Below are 27,728 nucleotides of genomic sequence, written 5' to 3' on the forward strand. Positions count from 1 at the left end.
TGGGGGAGATCTATGGCTTTTTCTGCTAATCTGCTGATATTGTGATTTTTGTTGTATCTTAATATGGTGAGTTGTTTTCTTATTGTTTTCTTAATGCTGACCCACTTTGCAACTATGATATAAATTCAATTTGGTCACAGTGGATAATTTTGGGGTCTATTTTCAGTTTTTAAATTCTTTTGCATCAATATTCATTGGCTGTATTAGTCTACTGTTCTCTTTCTCAGCTTTTTCCCTCCTAGTTTACACATTAAAATCGCATTTGTGTCCTTAAAGGAGTTTGGTAAAGTGCTTTGCTTTTCAATTACTGAAAATGACTTAAGTAGCATAGGCATTAATTGCCCTTTAAATGTTTGGTAGAATACACTTCAGAATCCTTTCGGAGCCCAATTTTGTTTTTGCTTTCTTTGTTAGTTACTATAAGGTGTGTCCAATTCCACTTTCTGGGCTTAGTTTTTATCTCCTTCCTGGTTTTGTTCATTCTAATTTCTGGTAAGTCCTCTTTCCTTTCCATTACATCCTCAGTTTGATTACAGTATAATTGTGTATAACACGATCTGATACCAAATCCCAAAGCACTGCCTCCAGTATTTCTTTTGTATTCTGACCTGGTACAGGGGTCTGTATCCAGCCGGGTCTAAATAAATGCTTTCGCCAGGGCTCTGACCACTTTTCCAACCAGGACTTCAAAGCACAACGTGTGGAGAAGTGAGCAGTCCTTCTTCGAGTCAAAGGCCATCCTTCCAGTCCCAGCCAGAACTTGAAAATAGAATCTGACGGAGCCTTCCCCGCCCCGCTCGGAGGTTTGGGTACTGCCAGCTCAGAAGGAATGGGGGGGGGGGGGTGCCTAATGCGCAGACGCAGATTCTTACTCGGCCAAGCTCCATTTGTTGCTTGCTGCTGCTCGCAGCTTCCTCTTGCAAAATGCGCTCTGCCGGCTCGCTGCCCTTGCTCCTCACCCTGGCTCTGGGGCTCTGCGTCCTCGTGCATTCTTCAAGGACTGGGGGCTTCCGGAAAAGAGGACCGTCCGTGACCGCCAAGGTGACTGAGCAGTAAGAGCGGCAGGTCCCCGCGTCCGTAGTTGAGAGAAAGTGCTTGCCCACCTCCTCCTCCTCCTCCTCCCTTCTCCACTTGGCTCCTATCCCTGCTCCCCTCTCCCCCAAACTGCACCGCAGTACGGCTGCTCCACCTGGAAACCCCCGACCCGGCCCTTTGTCTCTCTGGGCAAAGGAGCGGTGTCTCTTCTCCCCTCTTTGCAGCCCAGTGCAGAAGGGGAATATCCCGGAGCTGTCCTGTCCCGAGAAAGGGGCGCTGCCCGCTGCAACAGGCCGGGCCCTGCCCCGCTCCGCTAAGTCGTGAGCTCAGTGGCGGGAGGGAGCGCTGGTCCCGCGGCTGATGTTGGCACACCTAGGCGAGCAGGTCGGGAGCTGCAGCATCCCGCCGCCGCTGGAGGCTGAGGTCCCTCAGAGATAGATGGCTGTGGGTGAGGAGTGGAGTTCTGGAAAGTGGGACGGGCAAAGCTAAAAGGCTGAAGGAGGGGGGATGTGCGCTGGGGGAGGAAATATGTGTGTGCGCACAAGTACATACATACAGAAGTGCATACATACATGTATAATTTGTATTTACTTTGTTTGGCCTCCATCCTATTAAACAAAAACCTATATTCACTAAAGCTGCCATGCACACGTTGACACCAATATACTCCTCCTACTCCCCCGCCCCGTGACTTTTTATGGGGAGAGTATTCCCAATCAACTCAGCCTTTTCCACAGGAAGAACGCATTGCTAGCACTTCCTACAGCTTTTCTGGGACTCGGGAACAAGAAAGGAAAAATAAGAACGAAGGCTAACACTAACCTCACGTAACTGGGAGGGTGCCTATTACAGCAAAAATATTTGGTTCCAGGCATCAACATGTCAAAGATCAGTTCTACCTCTTGGAATGTTAAGGCAGCTATCAAAAACCTACATCTACAAACATACTTATGCTTAGTAACTGTTGTCTTTCATGTGGTTAATATACATTTAGCTAGAGTATAGCTCTTTATGGCTTCAGGCTATGGTTTGATTTTTCAGGCCAGTTTTGCACAATGAATAAAATATGTCCCAGTCTTACACTGTAGTCAATCTATCAGTAAGTAGTTCTTAAACTCTTATTATGTGCTAGATCTGGAGATTTAAGTAAAAAGAATGAAACAGTCTCTTTGGTCTGAATTTTGTTACAAATATTTGCCTCCTCATATGCATAAGGTTTGTGAGAAAGTGGTAATGATGACAGTAGGAATAATACGGACAGTATTTGGAGTTACCGATGATCACTACTACAGATCTCAACAGAACCAATAGCGTCATGCAATCAAGAAATTTTCGGAGCTTGTAGGAAACTTATAGTGCTCTAGTTCAACCCCTTTGTTTTACACTTTAAGAAAGCTGAAGCTTTTGTCTCTACCTAGTTCTTTTTGCAAAGAATCAGAAAGGACCTCAAGTGGGTGTTGTAGTTCAACCTAACCCTTAGGGACAATTCTTTTTATAGTATCACTGAGGTGGTTATTCAGCCTCTTCAGGAAGACACAGGGAGTAGAAGATACTCTTCACCGAGCCCATTCCACTTTCTGACAGTTCTAATTATTCTCAAGTTTTCCCTTATATCAATTCAAGTCATTAAGCCCCTACTAACTAATCAGCTACATGTATATGTAAAAAATATTTGTATTGATATATGTCAAAAACTTTATGCAAAACTGGCACTTCAGTAAGTGGTAAGCATACAAAAAATAGTTCTCTCAATGATCATACATTCTTTGGGGGGGGAGGGAGGGAGGCTATTGGTGTTAAGTGACTTGCCCAAGGTCACACAGCTAATATTTGAATCCAGGTCCTCCTGACTCTAGGGCGCCACCTAGCTGCCCCCATTGTCCATTCTTAATGGGAGATGGAGCATGCATAAAAACTAAGCAAATATAAATGAAGACACAAAAGTACCATAATTTGGCACCAGTGGAATCTGGAAAGACTTGAGTTAATCTTCCAAGGTAGTTAAAGATTCTGAGGTGTCTGTGAGGAGGGAACACATTTGTTTCGTCATTTCACATACATTGCAGACTTGAAGGATAGCCTTTGCAAAGGGATAGATAAGAGGAAGAAATGAGTTCAGGAAATAGCAAATAGGTCATTTGGACTGGAACAATGTGAAATAAATTTGGAAAGGTAAGTTGGAAGAAGACTGAAGATTTTAAATGCCAATCTGAGGAATTTATCCTAGAGATAAGGAGCTGTTGTAGACTGATCCAGAGATTGACATGGGGGGAAAGGCCTTGGTATATCTGTACTTTAGGAATATAATTTTGGCATCTTTATGACTGTGGAATGGAGAGAGCAGAGATTAGAAGTAGTCCTGCTCTTTAAAAAAAAAATTAAGCTTTGTAGTAGTCCAGCTTAAAGGTGATTGAGGTCCTGAATTATAGTATTGGTCCGAGTGGAGAGATGGAAATGTATTCCAAAGATGTAGATGTATAGAAAGCAAGACTTAATAACAGCTTTAAGAGCCTGGGGGAGAAGGAGGAGGAAGTTAGAGTTGGGAGGAGAGGCTCGGGGTTTGAGAAGATTAAAGAGTAGATGATTCTAATAACCTGGGTAACTGAGTGGTGCCTTTAACATAAATATCAACCCTAATTCTCTACATCCTCCACCAGTTGCTCATAATTCTACCCGCTAAGGCATTATAGAATAAGTCTTATACATGGCAGTCTTTTCCAATACACCTTATTGAAGGAGAGCCCTTAAGGTTGCTTTTGCTTTGCCAGCTCAAATACTTTATCAAAAAATAAGAAATACATTTTATATTCTTTGCACTTTTCAAATTAGTTGTATCACTGTAAAAATGGAGTTTTCTGCAAACTATCATTTGTAAAATCCTGCCTGTTCCCTTCTCATATAGTCATCAAGAAGGCCCTTAATGTATTTGTAGAAAAAAATCTGATAAATATTTTATAGACTTAAGAAGGAGGTATGTAAGTCCTCTTGGTAAACTTTTTAACTTTTAATACTATTTTATTTTTCCCAATTACATATATGAACAATTATAACTTTTTTTTAAAATTATGAGTTCCAAATTTTTTCTTTCCCTCCTCTGCTTCCCCCTCATTGAGAAGGCAAGCAGTTTGACAGAGGTTATACTTGTGCAGTCATGCAAAACATATTCCCATATTGGTCATGTTGTGATAAAAAGCATAGACCAAAAAAAATAACCCCATGAAAAATAAAGGAAGTAAAAAGTACTACATTTTGATCTGCATTCAGACTCCACCAGTTCTCTCTCTGGAGGTGGTTAGCATTTTTCTTCACGAGTCCTTTGGAATTGTCATGGTTCATTGTATTGCTGAGAATACCCAAAGTCATTAATCATCATACAATATTGCTATTTCTATGTACAATGTTCTCAGGTTTCTGCTTACTTCACTTTGGGTTAGTTCACATAAGTCTTTCCAGGTTTTTCTAAGATCATCCTGCTCCATATTTCTTATAGCACAATCATATATCACAGTTTATCAGCCATTCCCCAATTGATAGGCATCCCCTCACTTTCCAATTCTTAGCTACCACAAAAAGAGCTGCTGTAAATATTTTTATACAAATAGGTCTTTCCCCTCCCCTATTTAAAAAAAAATCTCTTTGGGATACAGACCTAGTAGTGGTATTGTTGGATCAAAGGGTATACACAGTTTTATACCTCTTTGGGCATAGTTTCAGATTGTTCTCTAGAACTGTTGGATCAATTCACAACTCCACCAACGTTAGTGTCTCAATTTTCCCATATCCCTTCAAACAATCATCATTTTCCTTTTCTGTCATAGTCAATCTGGTAGGTGTGAGGTGGTACCTCAGAGTTGTTTTAATTTTCATTTTCTAATCAATAGTGATATAGTGTTTTTTCATATGATTATAGATAGCTTTGGTTTCTTCATCTGAAAACTACATGTTTGTATTCTTTGACCATTTATCAACTGAGGAATGACTTGTATTCTTACAAATTTGATTCAGTTCTTCATATGTTTGAGAAATGAGACCTTCATTAGAGATACTTAGTGTAAAGATTGTTTCCCAGCTTTCTGCTTTCCTTCTAATCTTGGTTGCATTGGTTTTGTTTGTGCAAAATATTTTAAATTTAATATAATCAAAATTATCCATTTTATATCACCTGCTGTTCTCTATCTCTTGTTTGATCATAAATTCTTTCCATCTCCATAGATCTGACGGGAAAACTATTCTTTGCTCTCCTGATTTGGTTATAGTATCACCCTTTATGTCTAAATTATGTATCAATTTTGACTTTATCTTGGTATATTGTGTAAGATGTTGGTCTATACCTAGCTTCTGCCATAGTGTTTTCCTAGTGACCTTTTTAAAAGAAGTAACATCCATTATTTTCTTTAAGGCCCTAAAGATTACAGTCTAATGGGGGAGACAACATGCAAATCAAGTAAGTTATATAGAAGATAAATAGGAAATAATGAAAGAGGGAAGATGCTAGAATTAAGGGGGGTTAGGAACAGTTTCCTGTAGAAGATAGGATTTTAGCTGAAACTTAAAGGAAGCTAGGGAGGTCAGTATGCTGAATTGAAGAGGGAGAGCATTCCAGACATGGGGGACACAACCAAAGAAAATGCTGACTCAAGAGATGCAGTGTCAGTGGATCAAAGAGTGTGTGTCATGGGAGCGGCTAGGTGGCTCAGTGAATAGAGCAATGGCCAATCCAGCCTCAGATACTTAACACTTACTAGCCGTGTGACCCTGGGCAAGTCACTTAACCCCAATTACCTTGCCCTCCCCCTTCCAAAAAGTGAAAAAAAAAAGAGTGTCAGGGAGTAAAGTGTAGGAAGAATGGAAAGATAGGAGGGGGCTATGTTATGAAGGGCTTTGAATACCAAACAGAACATTTTGTATTTGATCCTGGTAATAATAAGAAGCCACTGGAATTTATTGAGTATGGGGGTTGACATGATCAACAAGAATGGCAGCAGGTTGGATGTTGAGGCTTAGGGACATGTAAGGGTGATTCAAAAAGAATAAACCTAATTTCCTGGAACATAATAGGTGCTTAATAAATGTTTATTGGTTAGTTAAGAATGGTGGTATGTTCAACTGAAATGAGGAGGTTTAGAGGGGAATAGGGTGAGAGAATTTTCTTTTTTGAACTTGTTGAATTTAGAATGCCAACATTCAGTTTGGTGATATAGGACTAGAATTCAGTATCATAACCCAGTGCTGTAAGGGCATTTAGAGGTAATCTAATCCAGCCCTTTCATTTTATGGTAATTTATTAAAAGTTTAGGAGACTGCATTGGGAGGCAGAGCCAAGATGGCGGAGTAAAAGCACAACTTGGCATGGACTCAGGCTCCAACCATTTCCGATACCTGTAAAAAATTACTCTAAACAAATTTTAAGGCTACAGAACCCACAAAGTGACAAAGAGAAACAAATCTCCCATTGAAGGCAGCATGGCAGGCCGACAGGAAAGGTCTATCGCAGCACACTGGGAGCTGAGCGCAGTCCACCATGAGCCATGGTTCCAGCCCCAGGATGGGCCCAGACTGGCCAGAGCAGACTTCAGGAGAGTGAATCACCAGCACTGTGGTGGTTTCCAGACTTCTCAACCCATACATGCCAAAGAGAAAATAAAAGGTCAGTGGGGAACTCTGTTGGAAGGGTGAAGGAAGAGCTTGGTCCAGCCCCTGCCCCTGAGGCAAGAAGTGGTGGAGCTGCGGCTGCTGCTGCTGCCATGTGGCTGGTCCAGAGCTCCTGGCCTGCAGATTGTAGGGGGACCAAGTGATTATTCAGAGGATAATTGTTCTTGCTTTGACCTGCTTGGATCTGGATTGCAGTCTTGGGTGGTGGTCCTGGGGTGTATGGCCAGTGTGCAGGAGCTTGTGGGGGCTGCAGTGAAGGCCCCCTCTTAATAGCTCCAGCAGCTGCAAAAACCCCAGTGATTTGAAACAAAGCTCTTTCCATTCTGTAATCAGAATTCTGTTATGGCAAAGAGCTCAAAAGTCAAGTAATTGGTTGGCAATATGAGCAAGCAGAGGAAGCAAAAACAGACCATAGAATCCTTTTCTGGGGACAGAAAGGATCAAAGCATGGAACTGGAGGAGGAAAACAAAGTCAGAACTCCTGCATCAAAAGCTTCCATGAAAAATATGATCTGGTTACAGGCCATAGAGGAGCTCAAGAAGGATTTTGAAAATCAAGTAAGAGAAGTGGAGGAAAAATTGGAAGGAAAAATGAGGATGAAGGAAAATCATGACAAAGTGAAATCAAAAGCCTACTAAAGGAGACCCCCCAAAATACTGAAGAAAATAACACCTTAAAAAGTAGATTAACTCAAATGGCAAAAGAGGCCCAAAAAGTCAATGAGGAGAAGAATGCCTTAAAAAGTCGAATTTGCTAGATGGAAAAGGAATTTCCAAAACTCACCAAAGAGAATAATTCCTTCAAAATTACATTGGAGTAATTGGAATGACTTTATGAGAAATCAAGATACTATAAAACAGATCCAAACATATGAAAAAATTGAAAGTAATGTGAAATATTTCATTGGAAATACCACTGACCTGGAAAATAGATCCAGGAGAGATCATTTTAAAATTATTGGATTACCTGAAAGCCATAGTCAAAACAAAGAGCCTAGACACCATCTTGCAAGATATTATCAAGCAAAATTGCCCTGATATTCTGGAACCAGAGGGCAAAATAGAAATTGAAAGAATTCACTCATCACCTCTTGAAAAAGATCCCCAAAAGAAAACTACCAATATTATAGCCAGATACCAGAGTTCCCAGGTCAAGGAGAAAATCCTGCAAGCAGTCAGGAAGAAACAATTTGAGTATTGTGGAAACACAATCAGGATAACACAAGACCTAGCAGCTTCTCCATTAAGGGATTGAAGGGCTTGGAATATGATATTCCAGAAGTCAAAGGAGCTGGGAGTAAAACCAAGAATCACCTACCCAGCAAAACTGAGTATAATGCTTCAGGGGAAAATATGGTCATTAAATGAAATAACGGATTTTCAAGCATTCTTGAGGAGAAAACCAGAGCTGAACAGAAAAGTTGACTTTCAAATACAAGAAGCAAGATAAGTATGAGAAAGTAAACAAGAAAAAGAAATCATAAGGAACTTATTAAAGTTGAACTATTTACATTCCTACATGGGAAAATGATAATTGTAACTCATGAGACTTTTCTCAATATGAGGATAGTTGAAGGGAATATATATGCATATACATACATATATATGTATGTATAGGAGGATGTGTGTGTGTATAAATGTATATGTGAGTGGGTGCAAATACATGTACATGTATATATAGACAGAGGGCACAGGATGAGTTGAATATGAAGGGAAGATATCTAAAAAATAAAATTAAGAGGTGAGAGAAGAATATATTGGGAGAAGGAGAAAGGGAGAGATAGATTAGGGTAAATTATCTCATATAAAAGAGGAAAGAGAACACTTACAATGGAGTGGAAGATTTGGCTTAAGGAGGGAATAACATACACACTCCATTGGGTATCTTACCCTACAGGAAAGCAGGGGGGAAGGGAATAAGAAGGGGGATGATAGAAGGGAGGGCAGATTGGGGGAGAGGGTAGTTAGAAGCACACACTTTTGAACAGGGACAAGGTCAAAGTAGAAAATAGAATAAGTGGGGAAGGAGTGGGATAGGATGGAGGGAAATATAGTTAATCTTTCACAATATAACTACTATGGAAATGTTTTGTATAACTACACATGTACAACCTATGTTGAATTGCTTGTCTTCCCAGTGGAAGTGGGTGAGGAGGGAAGAAGGGAAAGACTCTGGAACTCAGAGTTTTAAAAACAAATGTTAAAAAAAAAATTTTTTTTCCTTCAACTGGAAAATAGGATATACAGGTACTGGGGTATAGAAATACATCTTTCCCTACTAGAAAGTTGGGGAGGGGGTGGGGGAGAATATAAGAGAGAGCAGATTGGGGGAAAAGGTATTCAGTAGGCTGCTATTTTGGGGTGGGTGTAGGGGAAATATGGGGAGAAATTTTGTAACTCAAAATATTGTGGAAATGAATGTTGAAAACTAAAAACAAATAAATTGGAAAAAAAGGTTTGGGAGACGATTTCTTGGTAATCGTTTTATTAATCATGACTAGGAAAAATTAATAAAGGATGGTCATTTGGCATTATCTCATAAGCTGAAGTACACCTCATGGAAGCCTTGGAAGAATGTGTGTTTCTGACAGAAATCAACTCTGATTAATTAATATTTAATGAGAAAATGAATATTATAATGAAAGATGAACCTATTCTAATGAAAGGCTGGGGGATATGACTTTGATTATGTCACTCTTACTCTTTCTATTCAGACCACCCCCAACCTTGAAAATCTAGACTAAGAGACCTACCTCCACTCAGGCTTGCCTGAGTAGAACACAGTAGACTGGAATTACCTAGATTAGATTTTTTTTTACTCTTTAATCAAAACTAAGCTTCCCCAGTTGGGTGGGGTCTCAACAAGATTGAGGAGAATGTCAATACAATCTCATCATCAGCCCTGTTCTTCTGAGGTTCATTTGACTTAGTAGAGAATGAAGTAATGGGGAGAAAAACCTGGATTCCCCCCCCCACACTATTAATTGGTTATTAATATGAGAGAAAGAATCATTTCTTTCATTATAGATTAGGAAATAAAGGACAATGATGTGTGACTTGTCCAGCAGACTGCGTCTGTCTTTCCTTCCTTTCTAGTCTTCTTGTTAACCATGCCAGTTCAGGCCCTTAATGCTTCTTACCTCAGCTGTTGAAGTAACACATCTGGTCTTCCTGCCCCTAGTCTCATCCATTTTCTAATCTATCCTGCAAAACTGATAAATCTTTCTAAAACAATGATTACTCATAATCTACCACAAATACACAAATTCCTTGTCTACCATTTCAGGCCCTCAGTTATCTGGTTTCAGTCTATCTTCCTTATCTTATCACCAATTGCTCTTTTACATATGCATTATATTCTAATCATTGAACTCCAAACAGATATCTGAGGCCAGAACTGATCCAGGTTTTCCCGACTCTGGGGCCAGTTCTCTTACTCACTGCACCACCTAGGAATTTCTGTAATTTTAGTACAATTCTATGTTTCCATCATTCCTTCAATGGGGACAAAATTTGTAGGCTCATTGGAAGTAAAAAATCCCAACATTTTTCAAGTGAATGTTTTACAGTCAAATTAAGATGCTCCAATCCAGCAGGCTCACCTGAACTTCTAACAATGGTTTGATATAGACTTGGATGAAAAATTGATTTTCTTCTGTAAAAATTACTTTTCCCCAAGGATACTGTAGGTTTTGTACTATCTTAACCATAGTAAGTGTTTTCTTCATAAGTCATTAAAAACTAGGGGTTTGTTGTTTGTTTCTTTTTAAACTGGTCTTCTCCATGTTCTTCCAAAAGAAGAAGGCTATATAAGCATATATATATATATATGTATATGTATATATATATACATACATACATATATATATATGTATATATAAGCGTAGCTTTGGTACTGTCAAGCCCATCAAGGTATCAGATTCTGCCTAAAGAAGCTGATACCATACTATAGAGAATTGAAAATAATCTTCTAGCTGCCAGGTCCCTCTGAAGGCCTTTGTATGTTTGCTGTGGATTAATTAGTTTTGCCACCATAATTTGTCAGTTCTTGGTGTTTTGGGTTTTCTACCTCACTTACATCTGTGCTTCATGAAGACTGATATGTGTCATTGTGGATTCAAATGATCCTTGAAATGCCACATCATTCAACATTGAAAAATCTTTAATGTCATTGAAGTGTGCTCTTTAAGAGCTACACCTTCTGCCCATTCCCTTGGTATACATACTACCCTTTAAAAATTACATATTTAAAATTCAGTCAGAGAGAACAATGAAAGGAAAGCTAGCAGTCAACTGTGGGAGAACTAAGTAAAGTTGGGAAACCAAATCAGTTTGGTACCATGTGGTCAAGGTCAGACATCCTGAATGAGCCTAGTATCAAAAGCACAAATATATGATCATTGCTTTCCTAAAATGAAACCATAACAAAATGACTCATGTCAAATAATATGCAAATGATTTCAGTCTGTAGCATATATATGGCATTTTTCGCAAATTTTCTTCCATTGTTTTTATTATTAGCCATTTATATCTCTTACTAGGTTGGGAACACCTCGACAACAGACACAGTGTATCATATGTTTTTGTAATTCTGTACATTGTGCATTGTTTCACACATGGTAGTTTTCTTTCTTTCTTTTTTTTTTTTTTTTTTTTGCTTTTTGGAGGGGGAAGGTAGGGAAGGTAGGGCAACTGGAGTTAAGTGGGTAGTTTTCTACAGGCTAATTTTTAATCATGAAAAAGAGAAAGTTACTTTCCTAAATCTAGTAAAGTGGCCCATTGTTGCCTCCTCTTCTGAGACCTACTATTCTGATAGGGGTTTAATGGGGAAAATGATACATTATTAACTTCTGAATTACAAATAGATAAAAGCTAAGTAGTTGTCAGTTAATAATTTCCTATTTCAGAGGAGGAAAAGGTGGAGTTGTGGATAGACTGCTGATCTTGGAATAAGGAGGCTGTGGATTTAGGTTCTGCCTCTGATTTTTACTAGCTATGTGATCATGGACAAGTCACTGAACCTCTCTGAACCCCCAGGTAACTCTAAGATATCTACTACAGATAATTGTTTCTCTGATTGGAGGAGGGAGTTCCTGATACACAGATGTTTGGCATATACACACATATATACATATATACACATGTGTATATATGTATATGTGTGTGTGTATTCCCAAGCATAGACAATGAGGTATGTTTAGTCTATTGTACCGTGTTTCCCCGATAATAAGACCTATCCCGAAAATAAGCCCTCCCCTTACTGTGTAAGATTCCTCTAAAATAAGCCCTCCCCCCAAAATAAGCCCTATTGAGATTGCTACTGAGTGAAGGTGATCCCCTGCGCTACACACTACATTACAGTACCCTCTGTATGCACCGTCTCCCCCCCCCCCGGGTGAAACGCACGCCGCGCTCCGAGCTGCATCCAATCAGAGCTGCAGCAATGAGCGCGTCATCCTGTTCTTTATTGAATTCATTATTGAATAAAGGTACATTTTTTTGTTCACATTTACCTGTTTATTAAAATTGCTGTCAATGTTCATTAAAATAAGCCTTCCCCTGAAAATAAGCCCTCTGGTGTTTTTCTGTCCAAAAAAATAATAAGACAGTGTCTTATTATCGGGGAAAGACGGGTAGCAGCAAGCACCCCAGTGTCCCCAGGGTGGCTGCTCACACAGGTTCTTGGATCTGCTTTGATAAAGGAAAGCAACTCAAAATGGGTTAACAAGCTTACTTTAATCAGTCAAATATGTATCATTTACCTAGTTCAGGGGAAAGAGGTCAGCACCCCGAACTTCAGAATATACAGACAATTATCAAGACAGAAACAGATCAAGTAGACAGATTTCAAACTGTCCGACCATTACATCCATACCCAATCAACATTTGGTTTTCAACATCTGGGTTTTTCAAAGCCGGGGGCTCTGGACAACGGCTTCCCAGAATCCATGTCAAATCACAGAACACTTCTCAAAGTGAGCCCCAAAACAAAGCTACACATCAGGGCTTATATAGCCTTCTCCTGGCTCAGAGAATGTAACAACCTTCTGGACCCACTGGCCAATCAAGAAGTATCTACTGAAAAACAAGCCTCCCACCCCAGGCTCCAGGTGCACTTTAGCCTAGGGGCAGGGAAGATCTTTAAAATTTACATTCCCATTACACCTGTGGTACATACCACTTCTTGCCAGAGAACTCAACATATCTGCAAAATTCTCTGTGCCTTACCAGGTTCTCCTAGAAGTTGATTGTCACCCTTCGGATCTGACTTTTTATGGATGGTGTTGTTTTCTTACCTTAGTATAGGGTTTTATCTAAGTCATTCAATAATATCTCATGTCTCATTTTGCCCTCATCTCACTGACTCTTTCCATTCATTATGTTCTTCAATATATTTATCATTCAAGATAATTTGAAAAGATACAAGTATACAAAGACTTCAATGAATATCGTGTTTTCAGTTCACTTAATGTTCACCTTCATAAATCTCAATCTCCTACTTAGTCCTACCTCCCAAATAATAGAGAGGAAAAAATGCATTCATTTCTTTGCTCAGCCCCCAGCCAGTAACTGAGTAAAGGGTTGTTTTTTGTTTCATTTGTTTTGTTTTACTCACAAACTGGATAATAACTAGATGTACGCTAATAAATGCAGAAATTTCCAGGCACTTGGTGAATCTTCTGAAAGCCACACACTCTAGTTGCATTTGCCTGGGCAAATGGTACAGAAAGATGCTAGCTTTGGGACTTCAGGCAGAATCTGATACCTTGCTAGGCTTGACAGTACCAAAGCTATGCTTATATATAGCCTTAGAGTAATAAATTTAAAGTCTTCAGTGGCATGGTCTGGAATTCTATTAAATCACATCTTCAACACTGTTACTTTCTAAGCTTCAAACCATCTTCTCCCCCCAATCCCACCAAGTCTCTTCTCAAGGGACTATGAATCCCAGAAGGCAAACAGCAAATGAAGCTATGCCAAAGCATCAATATACCACCAGTCCTGTTACATGCCTGTGTAGGAGAGATACAAAGCCCTTGCCCTTGAATAACTTAATAATCCATTTTGGAAGATAAGCATATGCACAGGAAAAGTTAAATATTAGAATGAGTTAAATAACAAGAGAAAAGATATAACCTGCAAGACTCAGTGGAAGAATGGCATAGTACAGCATGCGTCTTAGGAGTTCAGAGAAAGGAATGAAGTGCCACTTACCAGCCTACCCTGTGCTATGGAGCCACTCTCCCAAACCTCCTCTCATACTGGCAGGTCAAGTCCCCAGAATTTGGGGGATTTACTTACTGCCTCAGTTTTCTAGAGATAGCCCTGAGGGATTACAGGTGTCTTTTCTAGTGTGATATTAATCTAGTTCACAAACCCCCCCAACAGAGGTGTTTCTCTCATAATTATCCAGTGAGAATCAAGTAATCAGCCAGACTTAATTAGCTTTCAGTTAGTGGTATTTACTAAAGTGGTATAGTAAGAACAAACAGCTAGGTGGCACAGTGCATAGAATGATGGTCCTGGAGTCAGGAAAACTCATTTTCCTGAGTTCAAATCTGGCCTCAGACATTGACTAGCTGTATGTCCCTGGGCAAATCACTTAATCCCATTTGCCTCAGTTTCTTCATCTATAAAATGAGCTGGAGAAGGAAATGACAAACCACTTCAGTATCTTTGCCATGAAAATCAATAAGATCATGAAAAGTCAGACACAACTGAAAATGACTGTACAATTCCCCCCAAAGACTATGTGATACACATCAAAGTCTGTCCCAGGTATATGTAGAGTCCAGGGGAAAGTGGACTCAAACTCAAACACATATAGCAAAGTAGTATCTCATAGCTTCTGGCTGCTGGGAGTCCCTTTCTCCTTTTCACAGGTTACTCATAAAAGTTTCCCTTAGGTATATTGTAGTTTTTATGTTGAGCACTTTGTGGAACTTTGAACAGGTGTTTCCTCATTGAATACAGTCTTTTCTTGGTTTCTCATGTAGATACTGATGCCAACCACTGCTGTCCCAGAAATTTTCTGCTACTAGGATGCCAATAAAAAAAAGTCCAAATTCTTTGGTCCTTCAAAATTTACAAAGTTTTCCTGACAAGGTGGAAGCAAAAGAGAGAGACTGAGGCTGAGACTGAGCTGCTCCTCAACCCCCCACCTTAATCAATTTTCTTTAAGGGGCTTAGAAGGAAGATTTCCACCCAAAGCTTCCTGATGCCCAACTCTCTAGTCCCCAAACTGTCTCACTATTTTATAGATGGCCCACAAAGTAAGACCCAGTGTCTTCAGTCAACTGGAACAATTGAAACATTTGTTCCCCCAGTTAAGGTATCAGAAGGTAACCTCATCACTTATTCAAGAAGTTTGATCAATTAATCAGCCAACTCTTAAAGCAGCATGGCAGTCCCCTAGCTTTGATTTTCTTAGCTTCTAAAAATCGAATCTTCATAATCTCCTTTTTTTACTTTGAATTAAGTTAACTTACCTGGCTTACTCCAAGAATCTTACAATTTGCTCAGTTTCCTCATAGTACTTTAAAAAAAAATCTATATCTTCTTAGAAACTGCATCTATTTGTAAAATTGTCTTATACTAACAATATGCTTGGCTCTTTTTTCTAAATTGTAGCTGGATTGCTGCTTCTGAAGGGCAGGATCTTCATTTTTTTGAGTTCTATAAAGCTATATATAAATAATAACTTTCCTGCTGCTTTGGCCATGTAAAAATTGTAAAATGCCACATAGAACACTAAATACCACATCATACTGTGACAGACGCACTGATGTATTGGCAGGAGCTCTTGTCTTGTAAGCAAAGCTTGACAGTCTTTACTTAGTGATTTTTCTAAACTGTAAGACATCTTTTTTCTTTGACAACCCTTCTTATATTTTTAAAGCCATCTTTTGAATGTTTTTTTTACACATTCACACAGTAAATTGGTTCATATAATCTAAACTCACTAATAGAATGCCCTTTGACTCCTTGGCCTTTTCAAGCATTCTGTCTCCAAATCATGGTTATACTATGATTACACAAAAGAAAGTGTATATGGTTTCATTTCAGATCCAACAGTTAAAATGTCCAAAATATTTATTAGATCCAAAGAATGTCTTATCGCTAATAAAGTACCTTGCCAACTAATGTGTGTTTGTTTTCTTTTTAGAATGTTTAAGAGTAAGGCTAAATTCCATTTTTGTAACTTTGAAACCACTGAGAACAAATTAATTGTGTAATTTGGGTAAATGGCTCAGGTTTTTTTTTATTCTAAACTTAGGAAGCATCAAGTAAAATTCCACTTCCAAATACAAAATAGAACAGGAATAGAAGTATAAAAAAAAAACTTCAAATATCTTTCGTCTGTAGCTTGCTTTTTACCTGTTGAATAATAAATTCAACATGAAACTTTTAAAACTGCCATGCTTGTCTCTGTTTCCTCCTGTCTTTCCTTCTGTTCTTTTCTGTGAATTTTTTTTTAAAGTTTCAATTGTCCTTTTTCTTTCATTTTTGATAGACGAAACACGTTTATTAGTTCCCCTCCTCCACTCATTCTCTGTCTTAACACATTCAATAGGTATATGGTTTTGTCAACATTTATATGATTCCAAAGAAATGCCATCTAAACACTTAACAGCATAATAGCACATGCTGTACTGTGGGCAGAAAACTGAGGATAAATGACAGCTGTGTTTGTATCAGTGAGTGGCCATCCAATTCTGAAGGGTATGTTCTAATGGGCTCTTGTGGTCCAAATGTCAGAAAATGCTCATTGAATGCCCATTGGGTTCTTGGCATCGTTGAAAGCTACAAAAAATGAAGAAGTGTGTCTGGATGATTGCTGTGGGTGCCTTGCCTCTTTTTGTCTTCCTCAGCATTTTTTTTCCCATCAGTATTTGGATATACTGCCTTTGAAAACAGAAAATAACATCTAGGTCTAACTTTCATTCTTCGATTTATGAAAACACAGTTTTAGCAAGTACCTGTTTTGGTTTTCCCTGGCACCTTGTACAATGTTCTCTGTCTCTGCACATAGTAGGCACTTAATAAGTGGTAAATTTATAAATAAGCAAATAAAAGAATGAATGAATATTGTGATTGTACTATGGCCAAATCTGAGTATTAAATAAGTCTTTAAAATCATTCATAAAATGAAATATTCTTTTTAAAATGCCATGATTTTAAACTGTATAGATTTTTTTTAGGTTATTAAAATTAAGTACCCCCAAAGGACATTCTCTTTTTATATTATCGCTAAGCAAAATGTCTATGTGTTTAACTCTGAGGTATAATTTTTATGCATTGTGTTCATATGGTTCTTCTGTGTTATGTTCTTTTACTCTGCCCTTTAACATGTACAGGTCTTCTTTGACATAAGAATTGGAGATAAAGACATAGGCAGAATTGTAATTGGCTTGTTTGGCAAAGTTGTACCCAAGACTGTGGAGAACTTCATTGCTCTGGCAACTGGAGAAGTATGTTTGGTTTATTTTCTTTCAAACCATATACAAGTTAGGATTTTACTTCCACTATTCAAAATAAAAATATGCCTTTGAATAGATATTAAAACTGTAGCTGCAAAGAAACAGTGACTCTTTTATTGGGCAGTTCCTCCTTTTTAATTTTTGTGGTTTCAAGGCATTTTTGGTACTTTGGATTCCAGGAGTTAAGTCAATGGGGGATGGGTGGAGCAAGAGGGAGAGAAAATCAAGGAAAGTAATTTGGAGGTTGAGTCCTGTATTAGTACTGGTCTGGCTTCCATAGCTTAGCATTTCATAGGATCATAGAGTCAGAGCTATAGAGGGCCTTAGGAGTTGTCTAATCTAACCCCCTCACTTAACAAATGAGAAAACTGAAACTTGGAGAGAGGAGGAGATTTGTCCAAAGTCACACAACTATTAAATAGCAAGGGCAGCTAAAGTCATTTTTTTGGTTTTCTTTTCTTGATATATCATCACAAGAATCTAGTTAGCTCATCTAGGTCTAGAGCTATTTTCTTATTTCAGGCATAACTCTGAATGCTATAGTTTATCTATTAAGTACTTTAAAACTATTGTATACACAGTTGAAATTTTTCTCTTTAGAAAGGATATGGATACAAAGGAAGCAAATTTCATCGTGTGATTAAAGATTTCATGATTCAAGGAGGAGACTTTACTACTGGAGATGGCACTGGAGGTAATTTTATCTTTTTAAATTTTTTTATTTTATTTTAATTTTATTTTTTACTTTTTTAATTTTAGCTTTTCCTACTCATCATAATGTAAAAAATGAGTTTTGCCTCAGCCTTGAACCCACAGACTTGCAATTGTCAATACCAATTATTGTTCAAACCAACATTCAAACTAATTTTTTTCAGAATTAAATTTTATTTTCAGAAAGTTTTACCTTTTCTCTCCCCTTCCTCCCCATCCCTATTATTGTAAAAACAAGAAAATAGGTCCCCTATTATGAACACACATACTCAAGCAAAACAAATTCCTGCATTGTCCTTGTCCAAACAAAACAAAACCAAAAAAACACCTTAATATGAACTCTGAATTCTCCATCTCTCAGGAGGTGGATAGCTTGTTTCATCAGGAGACCTGTGAAGTCATAGTTGGTCATTATGCTGCTCAGAATTCTAAGTCTTTCAAAATTGTTTGTCCTTACAATATTGTTGTGATTATATAAATTGTTCCCCTGGGTTCTGTTTACTTCATTCTCTGTCGGTTTATACAAATCTGCCCAAGTTTCCCTGAAATCATCTATTTCCTCATATCTTCTCAATTTCTTCATCACATACATATATGGTAAATTGTTCATCCATTCACCAACTGATGGACATATCCTCAATTTCTCCTTCTTTGCTACCACAAAAAAAGAGCTGCTGTAAATATTTTTTGCATATGTGGGTCTTTTTCTTCTTTCTTTTGATCTTTTTAGGTATAGACCGACTATGGTCAAGATCAAAGACCAAGTGGAAACTGAAAAAGTGGGAAATCAGAGCATCTCCACTGGTTCCCATCTAGTGTCCAATATTACCTATGGAAATAATAAAGCAACAAGGGTACTGCCTTCCTACCAGCCCAATATCCTCCCTCCTACGTGTAGTCACTTCTTTTCCCACCAGTCTTTATAGGCAGACTGTGCAGTAGACATGATCCACAATGCTCTCCCCAGTCCCATGCCCCTGGGAACTATTTATTCTCACCAACCGATTTCTCACAGATTGCTCCCCACTCCCTTCCTCACCTGGGGTCCCCTCTATAGCTGTTACCATAGGTCCTAGTGTCAAGAAAGAGAGCCTACATAATCCATTTGTCAATAAATGGTAACTGTAACCCCCTGAGAGATCTTCCCTGATGGTTGACCTTCTGGGTGGCAATGGAGGTGAAAGGAAGTGCGACTAGCGCTCACTTCCTTAGCTTCTTCTTGGGTGAAGCAGGGTCCAGTGGGTCTGGTCCTGCACAGTGTGTTCATTTCCATGGCCAGTTTGAGCATGGATGCATCATGCTATTGAGGGAATTTGCTGGGTGCAGGCTTGACTAGCCATATTGTTCCAATTGGATTGCTCAGGGAAGGGTCCCCTTAGGGAGACAGATACACAAGTGACATACAGCTGCTGGCTTTTATTTTGGACACTATGGAGCCTACAGGGTTTTTATCTCCCCTCTAGCACCCCCCCCATCCTGGGTTGGACTTGATATTCCAACTAGTTTGACAGTCTTCAGTGGAGTGGTTACCACTATAACCCATTTGATAGGCTGGAAAGGTCCCGATATAATTTTGGCAGTCACTTGGGTACCCCACAAGGTGGGACCTGGGCTTCAGCAACAGAGGGGAATTCTCTTGTCCCTTAACTATATGCATTCTGGTGCTATAGTCACTTGGGCTCCAGATTTTTAGGAAACTCATAAAATGTCTAATTCCCTCATATGGCAATTAGAGTCATTGGGACATGTGACTTATGGTACTCTCCAAGGAAGGACCAGCCTGGACACCACTCCTCATCCCCACTATTATTAGCTTGTTTTAAAGGGGATAGGGTGAGATCACAATAGAGGGCAGATATCTGGGGCATATCTTTTCCCCCTACCTCACAGGGAAGTAGACACAATAGAGTTGGTGGCCTGAGGCTTCAGTCTAACAGCTCAAACTTTCTAAAGTAGCTCCTTTTCCTTCAAGGTATTCAGAATCCCACTGTGATCTGTTATAAAAATGATTCCCATCTCCCTTTCTAGATACTCCTTTCCCCCATGTTCCTATTTGTTCCACTCTCACTGCCTAGTTATCTTCAATGTCTTCTTGTCTCTAGAATGCTGCATGAGAGTGAGGGGGTGTGCATGGGGTGTCTGCTTCCCACTACCAGATTACTCCCCACCCCCTGCTTCACCTAGGGTCTTCTCTACTGTGGGGACCTCAGGTAAAGCTGCTAGTGATTCCTCACCAGGTCTTAGTTCACAATCAGAAATTATCTTCGTGATGGTCTTTTTACTTGTGTTTGTCATGAGAATGGCAATATGAGATGACCAAGTCTAGTAACTCTACTTCCTTCCTCAAGGAGAACCCTTGAGTCACCTATTCAGTTAAATGCAGTTTCCTCTAATTTTTGGTTTCCTTTATCATGAGACTGTCAAAATTCAGACTGTGAGAGTTGGAAGGGACCTCAGAGCTTGTCCAGTCTGGTACACACACAGAAGGGAGCCCTGCTATAACATACCTGATAAGTAGTCATCCAGCTCTGCTTCAAGAGAGCCCAGGAGGTGCTTGTTGAGGGAGCTGCCTGATTGACTTCTGGACATGACTAATTGGTGGGGAGTTCTTTTCCTTCCATCAAGCCACATCTGCCTCTTTATAACTGCTGCTCATTGTTCCTGGGTTGTGTCCTTGGAACAAAGAGAATGCATCTGATTCTTCTTCCACATGGCAGTCCTTCAAATACATGGACACAGCTATCATGCCCCTACTGAGTATTTTATTCTTTTGGAAAGTTTTGTTGATGTGTTTTCTTTTTAAATTACTCACCTTTATATATTTACTTTCACTTTTTTTAAAAAAAGCAATTGGGGTTAAGTAACTTGCTCAAGGTTACACGGCCAGTTATTTCTGGGTGTGGTGCTAAATATCGGAGCCCAGATTCGATCCCCAGGTCATCCCGACACTGGGGCCGGTGCTCTTACTTGCCGAGCCACCTGGCCACCCCTACTTTCACTTTTTGATATATCTCTTGTTTAAAGGGAAAAAAAGGAAAACAGGTAAGTAAAACTAATAATAGTGACCACATCCCAAAAATGCATACAACATTTCAAAAACATCCTCACTTATCTATTAAAAAAAAAAAATAGAAATCTATCTCTATCCCTTTGACCCTACTTCCACCCCATTGGAAAAAAAAAGAAAAATGCATAATCAAGCAAAATAAAATTCCCTAAATGGCTCTATATGTCCTACATATGTATATTCAGTGCACATGTATGTATATGACACACACACCCCATATCTCATTCTGTAATCTAAATATATTACCTTTCTGTAATGGATAGCATTTTTCATCATCAGACCTTTGGAGTCATGAATGATCATTGTATAAACTGATGAAGAAATGAGTAGAATCAAAAGACCAATGCATATGATAACAACAGCATTGGAAACACAACTGAGTGACTTCTTCTCCAGGCTAAATATTCTCATTTCCTTCAATCAACCTTCATATAATCTGGACTCAAGCCCATCATCATCCTCCCCATCACCCAGACTCACAACCTGAGAAGTGTAATGCCCAGCTCACTATTGCTTTTTCCATATTGCCAAGTTCTGTTCATTTTTCTTTTACAACACGTATGACCTTTCCCTGTTCTGACATTACACTGTGCAGACCCCCATCTTCCTGCCTCAAGTTTTTCCACCACCCTCATACATACATCCTCCTATTAAACTGATCTTCCTAAAGTACAGGTGATAGCCTTGTTCAGTAAACTCCAGTGGCTCCAAATACCTCCAGGATCAAAAAGAAAGTTCTCTGTTTGGCTTTTGAAGCCCTTTATGGCCTGAGCCTTTCCTGTCTTTCCAGTCTTTTTATCTTAGTTCTCTTCATGATTTCTGCGGTCATGTGCCGTTCATGATTCATGCCGTTCCTCAAATAAGACCTTCCAGCTCCTGACTCTGGGAATTTTCACTGACTGTCCCTCCATGTCTAAGATGCTCTCCTTGTTCATCTCTGCCCCCTGGCTTTCATGGTTTCTTTCAAGTGTCGGCTAAAAATCTGTCCTCTGCAAGATTCTTTTCTCAGTCCTTCTTTGTGTCAGTGCCTTCTCTTTGAGCGTAGCATCATTTGCGTCATTTTTCCTTGTGTATAACTTGTTTGCATGTAGTTTTTGCATCTTGTCTCCACAGTTAGAATGTAAGCTTCTTGAGGGCAGGGGCTGTTTTTGCCTTTTTTTCTATCAATGCTTAGCACAGTAACATGGCATGTAGTTAGTGCTTAATAAAGGTTGTAGCTTTCTGACCATCTTCATGGCCCTCCTCTGAATGCTCTTCAACTTACAAAAGGCCTTCTTAAGCTGTGGTGTGCACAACTGAACAGAATGTTCCAGAGGCAGTTTGACTGGAGCACAGTGCTGAGGAGCCATCTCCACCTTAGACCTGGGAGTTCAGCCCTTTCAATACCATCCAAAATGTCACTTGCTTCTTGGCTGCTTCAATACAGCCCCTCTATGAGGCCCATAGGGCTGTTATTTTCCCTCCACCATCTCCACCCGCCTCGAAACTCTTTGGTGAAGGGGTTGCCACTACAACCCATTTAATAGGCTGGAAGGGTCCCAGTGTCATTGTGGCAGTCACTTGGCTCCCCACAAGGTGGGACTTGGGCTTAAGCTGCTGTGGGGGATCCTCTTGGCCCTCACATATATGCATCCTACAGCTTCACTCACATTTGTGTGGTTCTGTTCTTCTGGCAGTATTGAACAGCAGTATTATATCTAAGTATCTAACAGTTTAGTTAATGTTTATAGATTATGTGGAAATGATGTGCTTCTTAGCATCTTCTCTCTTAATTTTCCACCAGTCTGCCACCAGAAGGGAGCCTCATAGGCCTAAGGCTGATATTTAATTTTCCTTTGCTTCATAACAGCAGCTAAATGATTCACCACCTGGTAGGCCGTTGACTGGTAATGGGCCATCTGCACTTAGTGAGGAGCTTTTTGAGAAGCAGACACAGTCCATTCCAGGGACCATACCTGAAGCTTTCCTAGAGTAGGCTTCTTTTGGTCATTCTGAGAGCTTAAGTTCTTTTGTATAATATCTGTATAGCATCATTTTTTTTGAGAAAATGTGTTGAGTTCCAAATAAGTGACTTAAAAATGTACTTTACAATACAATCTATTGTCCCCTGTCCTCTCTTATTATTATTGCTGTCACCCCCTGGCACGGCTTCACACAGGGCAGGTGACAGGTGCAAGGGCTCCTTTTGTTGACTTTCACCTCTCCCCTAGGGACATTTTATGGACCAAAGAGTCTCTCGTATTGAAGATAATTTAACATGGGGAAATGTAATTAAAGTTTTCACATGCACAGACCTTGAACAGGCATCAATTTCTTCCCTTGATTTTGAAAGTTCCCAGGCTACAGAATCTGAAAAGAAAATTAATAATCAGTTAAATATAGTAGTAAATACAGAAGGCATCCTGAAGGATTTAGGGTCATACAGAGGGCCTAGCCATGAAGTACAATACAATACAGCATCCAGAAGATAAGAAGTTTCAAGAGAAGATAAGGGACACTGTTATTTCACTACTATGCAAAGAAAAGAATTTTTTTCAATTTTCTTAGATTATAGGCAGCATTGTGAAGTCTTTGAGGAGCTTTAACAAGCATTCCATATTGAGTGCATCATCTAGAGGGAGAGCAGGCTCTTGCTAAACAGTCTGCCAAAAGTTTTCTATTCAAACTCTGATTTGATGTCAACCCAAGATGACAAATCATACCACACAGTGTGATTTCATCTAATTCGGAAGAATATCAAGTCATATGAGGATTAATACCACTCTAGCAGAAAGAAAAAATGAATTAAGTAATTATTTAGCAAATTGAATATGTGGGGTTTTTTTGCCCATAAACCCCAACTTTGAAAATTTAAGTGATGACAAAATAAAATTATATTAGACAGAAAAAAATCTATCAGAGGATACAACAGATTATTTAAGAACGATGCTGAAAATACTTAAATACAGAATCAGGTTTACAAATGAAGTGACAGTATCTTTCTACTTGAAAGTAATGAATGTCACCATATTCTATGACCAGATACATCCAGTGGGAGAATTTGTCAAAACTCTAAAAATGCATACAAAGCACATATCAAAATCCATGATAACTAGTTTCCCAATTATGTAGATCTTCTAAATACTTTCAGATAAACAACAAAACATTTGGATCTAGACACTACATCCAAGAAAATTAAACAGGTTTATAGGATCGTATATTAGAAAAGGATACTAAAGGTCATCTAGTCCAATCTTTCATTTTACATATGAAGAAATTAAGGTTCAGTAAGATTAAGAGACTTACCCAAGGTCACACCAGTAGCAAATGGCAGAGATGGAATTCAAACCCAAGTCCTCTGATTCCATGCTGTAATAACAGTAACCTGGAATTAGCATCTTCTGAAGAAAGAATATGGCATTCTATTACTGAGATAGTTTTTCTAGCAAATGCAATTACTATCTGATTCATTCCTGCATTTTTCTTTTTCTTCCTCTTCCACTTTCTTAACTATATTCTTGTTCTTTTCTCTGTCAAAGTCAATAAAGTTATAAACTAAAGGAACTTCTTCCCTTCAACATGATCATTTAAAGCAATTAATTATGCATATCTCTACTGAGAAAAATTCTGTGACTTGAACTAAATATTTTTAGACATGGATTTTTGAATAACTAATATTTAATGCTTCCTCTGTTTGAAAAAACTGCCTAGTTCTTCAGCTTAAAAGTCTTCAATGATTTCATTTTCTCTTGTTACTTTTTTAAAAGTACAACTGAGGCCATAATGTTTAAATTAACTGTGTTATACAAAATGGCACCCAACACAGATTTTTTTTAATTTAGTAGGGGGGACAAATTTATTTACAGTTTTCTTTGCTTTTTGATTTGGGAGGATATATGTTGTATGTTTAATTTTTAATAACTAATGTTAAAAACTGATCTACACATAAAGAATTGTGTATGAATTTTCATGTCTAAAGAATGGCTATTGATCATAAAATAAAAATCAGGTATCATTTTTTCTAAAACCAAACCAAAAAAAAAAAGAACCCAATGTTTTATGTTGGCAACTCCATATAGAGTGTATTTGACTCTCTCTCTCTAGTACATTCTGTCAAAGAAAAAAATGCTTCCCTATATCATATATGTAGATATATTTACCTTCATTTGATTTTGTCTGTTTTAGGTACTAGTATCTATGGAGACAACTTTCCAGATGAGAACTTTAAGCTTAAGCATTATGGCATTGGATGGGTCAGCATGGCAAATTCTGGGCCAGATACCAATGGTTCTCAGTTCTTCATTACTATGACCAAGCCTAGCTGGTTGGATGGAAAACATGTAGTATTTGGAAAAGTCATTGATGGAATGGTAATTGGAGATTTTTTTAAGCATTAAATTAATGAGTCATGTTATATAATTTAATTTAAACATGCTTAAAAGTAAATTTATCTACCTCATTTGACTTTTTCTTGAGAAACTGATTAAATTGCAGATAATACTTTAATTGTGGAAAGTGATGAAGAAGTTATAGTAGTTGAAGTTAAAGACCATTGAGCACTTTATGAGACATATAGAAAGTAAGAATGGAAGATGCATTGTAATGAAAGAATCTGCATTTTCATTTCAAAGATGTTAATGGCTTTGGCATCATACGTATAGACTGGTTTTCAAAAGTTATCTCTATTTCAAGAGTAAACATGAATGTGTTCAGCCTATTCAGATTCTTGGGAGTAGCTCACATTCAGGATGATTAATCTACTCACTTTATAACTCTTTATTTATCATAGATTTATATGAGCTGTAGCTGATATTGTTTACGGTGTTCAAATCCAGTTTTAAGTGGGCAGATTAATTTTTCAAATTACCCTTCAGACCTCCCATTGGTATATTTTAGGAAATACAATTATTTTGATGATTTTGCTTTGAAACGTGTTCCCTGTTCCATTACTTTATGTTTGTACTTAACTTGCAGTGTGCTTATTAAGTCACCATCATGAGTTGAAGCCCCCTGTTCAGTCTCAAGTTGTGTTATGGCATGCAAGTAGAATTCACTCTGATGAAAACCAAGTGTTTTTTAATTGGAAAGCATAAGGCAACTTTATGTCAGGCGGGAGATACCTGCCTATTACCATCTGTGTTCTCTGAATTGAGGTGATAGCTTTGGTGATTCTTTTTTTTTTCCAGACTTTGGTTTGAAAGTACATCAACCTGTCTCTCTTCCCTCCCTGCCCTACCCCTTTTTTTCTAGGCTGTGGTTCACTCCATAGAACTCCAACAAACAGATGAGCATGACCGTCCACTTGCAGACTGTGTGATTACAAATAGTGGCAAGATAAATGTAAAAGACCCTTTTGTGGTTGAAGTTAATGACTGGTAACAACTTGAAGAAGAGAACAAAACTGATGTTAACTCCCAGGGGAAACTTTGGGGTATTTAGAGTGACTTTTTTTTGTTCTTCATTTTTTTCCCCATAAAAATGTACAGCAGATTTGTTCAAAAAGAAAGCAATAGCACAGAATAAGCAGAGAACTTAAAAAAAAATGTTCATTTCAGCAACTTGGCACTTAGAAGAATGCCAAGAAAGAATAATAGAAATATGGGCTTACTGCTAGTGCTGTTTACTAAGGAATTTTTGACATGGAGAGCTTTGTATGATACTAAGGTGTGGGGAAAGCCTATCAGAATGTTATGGGGGATTTTTTTAAGTCTGTAGAGATAAGCCAAAAAGATAACAACCACCATGCTGGCCTATAGTGTTGTGTGCAAAGGTTATCAACATGATATTTTAAAGCCTCATTGTTGGTCTTATATTTAAGTACAAGTTCTTTTCAGCTGAAGAATAAAATCAATGTATGTTAGAGGGATTTTTATAAGAATAAAAAGTTTGATAATTTGTACATTAAAAGTATCATTAAACAGCTTTTCTTTTTCCTTTTTGGAGGGCAATTGGGGTTGTGACTTGCCCAAAGTCACATGGCTAATAAGTGTGTCAAGTGTCTGAAGCCATAAACAGCTTTTTTTTTTTTGCTTTTTAAATTAAGAAATATTTAAGTGCCTTAAAATAATGCAAAGAACTCTCATTATAATTTATCTTTTAAACAAGTGAGTCATTTTGCTTATACTGTATGCCAAAAATACTGGCACAACAAAATAATTTGAAGGAAACATACTGTCCACAGTCCTTGATCTGCCCATTACAGATTTAGTTTGTTAGTGGAAAGGGCAGAAATGAAGATAGCTGGGAGAAACAATAAAAAACTATCTCCACAGAGAAAAGAGACTCAGAGAAAAGTGGTTGATGTGTCTTGTTTTCCAGCATCAAAACTGCATGAGGGCTTGGAAGTCAAAAGCTGAGAAACCCTGATACCTGGGACAAATAATATATATTTTAATATATATTTTAATTTTATATATTAATTAATTAATTTATTTATTATATTAAATTTAAATTTAATATAATAAATATAATGTATATGACTAGCTATGGTTTGGTAGAAATGCAGATTTTGTTTTATCACCATGAGATAGATGTGAATTATCTCACCAAAGAGACCTCTTTTGGACCAAAAGGCTAGCTGAAATGAAGGCTCACGGAATGGCAGAGCAAAGTCCATAACAGAGCTGAGCTTAGAGAAGAGCTGATACCTGGACAGACATCAGTAAGATCCAAGAGGAGACCTCAGAGCTTGCACTTCCTGCCCCTCCCCACCTTGTCTCTAAGTTTTCTCTGGTTTCACTGGTTGACGGGACCCGCACTCACACTATCATGTCAGTGAAAGTTTCAGAGGGGGTAGCAGCTAC

At 38.4% G+C, this 27,728-nt stretch overlaps 1 protein-coding gene across 1 annotated transcript; it reads left to right on the forward strand.

Moving 5' to 3' along the window:
• The first annotated feature begins 832 nt into the window (after nt 1-832).
• On the forward strand, nt 833-26,847 carry PPIC (peptidylprolyl isomerase C). The gene is made up of 5 exons (XM_069087813.1): nt 833-1,041; nt 17,046-17,159; nt 17,769-17,862; nt 25,111-25,295; nt 26,176-26,847. The coding sequence occupies exons 1-5, from the start codon at nt 925-927 to the stop codon at nt 26,302-26,304; spliced, it is 639 nt and encodes a 212-aa protein (XP_068943914.1). The 5' UTR covers nt 833-924; the 3' UTR covers nt 26,305-26,847.
• The last annotated feature ends 881 nt before the right edge of the window (nt 26,848-27,728 follow it).

Source organism: Petaurus breviceps, unplaced genomic scaffold (genome assembly GCF_028583685.1).
Source record: "Petaurus breviceps papuanus isolate PSGF00001 unplaced genomic scaffold, PetGlider_PUasm1.0 183, whole genome shotgun sequence".
Classification (NCBI taxonomy): Eukaryota; Metazoa; Chordata; class Mammalia; order Diprotodontia; family Petauridae; genus Petaurus; species Petaurus breviceps.

What these genes read in the sequence shown, in the direction of transcription:
- PPIC (XM_069087813.1), top strand. Translation starts at nt 925, where the DNA reads ATGCGCTCTGCCGGCTCGCTGCCCTTGCTCCTCACCCTGGCTCTGGGG. An exon ending in TTGCTCTGGCAACTGGAGAA is followed by an intron (nt 17,160 to 17,768) that starts GTATGTTTGGTT and finishes TTTTCTCTTTAG; the next exon opens with AAAGGATATGGATACAAAGG. An exon ending in GAAAAGTCATTGATGGAATG is followed by an intron (nt 25,296 to 26,175) that starts GTAATTGGAGAT and finishes CTTTTTTTCTAG; the next exon opens with GCTGTGGTTCACTCCATAGA.